The sequence below is a fragment of the Austrofundulus limnaeus genome, unplaced genomic scaffold (genome assembly GCF_001266775.1).
Source record: "Austrofundulus limnaeus strain Quisiro unplaced genomic scaffold, Austrofundulus_limnaeus-1.0 Scaffold1703, whole genome shotgun sequence".
Taxonomy (NCBI): domain Eukaryota; kingdom Metazoa; phylum Chordata; class Actinopteri; order Cyprinodontiformes; family Rivulidae; genus Austrofundulus; species Austrofundulus limnaeus.
Window position 1 is genome coordinate 20989 of NW_013954105.1, and position 1530 is coordinate 22518.

Genomic DNA, 1530 nt, shown 5'->3' on the forward strand with positions numbered 1-1530 from the left:
GTGTGTGTGTGTGTGTGTGTGTGTGTGTGTGTGTGCTTGTTAGAGAGTGGGATTAATTGTGTTTCTATTGTTTTGGTGTCAACAGCTCGTGGTGTGCTACTTGTTTTTGCATATTGTTAATTTCCCCCACTCGCTGCGTCTGGCTGTGAAGCTCTGCATGTTTCCACGTTATTTGCGTCACTGTGTGTGTGTGTGTGTTTGTGTGTCCAGCCAAACCGAGAGGTGCCTGCCTACACAGTGACACTTGGTTTGACAGGCCAGCTGACACGCTAGCATTTAGCCCCACAAGCCTGGCCGGGTGTATGTGTGAGAGGGCGTGTGTGTGTGTGTGTGTGTGTGTGTGTGTGTGTGTGTGTGTGTGTGTGTGTGTGTGTGTGTGTGTGGCCCTCACTCATGGTGTTGATTTATGACCAATAACACAAACTTAAAGTTGAACAACTTCATCAAACTGAACAAAACAACTAAACAGAACAACTTATGTTTACACTCATGAACTTCTTTAACAGTCATAAACAAACAAAAACATCATTTCTACAGGATTACCCAGCATTCCTTGCTGTGAAAATACTGGTCTGTCTGACAGGAGGTGGAAGAGGGCGGGGCTTTTCACAATACGTCTTTCAACACTGCATGGTGTCATATAACAACACTGTTAAGTGTTGTATGACATTTAACAGTGGGCGGAGCTTATTTAATACTGTCCAGTGTTGAAACTACACTGAGAAAATGAACACTGTGAATTAACACCAACACTGGAAGTCAGTTTACTCAGCAACACTGGGTGGAGTTAAATCGACTCTGAAAAGTTTAACACTGACATTTTCACACTGTGGTTTTTAAGTGACAGTTTTACAACTGAAACGATCAGTTTTATAAAAACAAAGACAGTTCAGTGAATGATCATTCAAACAGTTCATCAGGCTGCAGATGATGACCTGATCAGTTCTGATTGATAACTGATCAATAAGATGTTTGTGTTTGTTCAGAGTGAGTACTCCAGTGAATCTGAAAGTGAGGACACATTCCTGCTGATGCCTCCCAGAGATCACCTTGGTCTCAGCGTCTTCTCCATGCTGTGCTGCTTCTGGCCACTCGGCATCGCTGCCTTCTACCTGTCCCACGAGGTGAGGTCCTGCTCAGAAACTCCACACAACCACCTACTGTATGTCTCTCTATCCTTGTGGGGACTTTCCATTGACTTCCAGTCATTTTTTGGAAATTTTATATCCTAACCCTGACCAAATACCCTAAACTAACCTCACAGGTACCTACCTGACCCTAAACTAACCTCACAGGTACCTACCTGACCCTAAAACTAACCTCACAGGTACCTACCTACCTGACCCTAAACTAACCTCACAGGTACCTACCTGACCCTAAACTAACCTCACAGGTACCTACCTGACCCTAAAATAACCTCACAGGTACCTACCTGACCCTAAACTAACCTCACAGGTACCTACCTGACCCTAAACTAACCTCACAGGTACCTACCTGACCCTAAAATTAACCCCACAGGTTACCTACCAG

At 44.4% G+C, this 1530-nt stretch overlaps 1 protein-coding gene across 2 annotated transcripts in view; it reads left to right on the forward strand.

The window, feature by feature from the left end:
- The window catches only part of syndig1 (synapse differentiation inducing 1), a 10214-nt gene that overhangs the window by 5501 nt on the left and 3183 nt on the right, over positions 1-1530 (forward strand). Inside the window, exon 3 of one of the 2 annotated variants that reach the window (XM_014033346.1) lies at positions 987-1124. The exons of the other annotated variant lie outside the window; for it this stretch is intronic. Coding sequence (XP_013888800.1) covers positions 987-1124 — 138 coding nt within the window. The remainder of the gene's footprint in view (positions 1-986; positions 1125-1530) is intronic. 2 annotated transcript variants of the gene reach the window in all.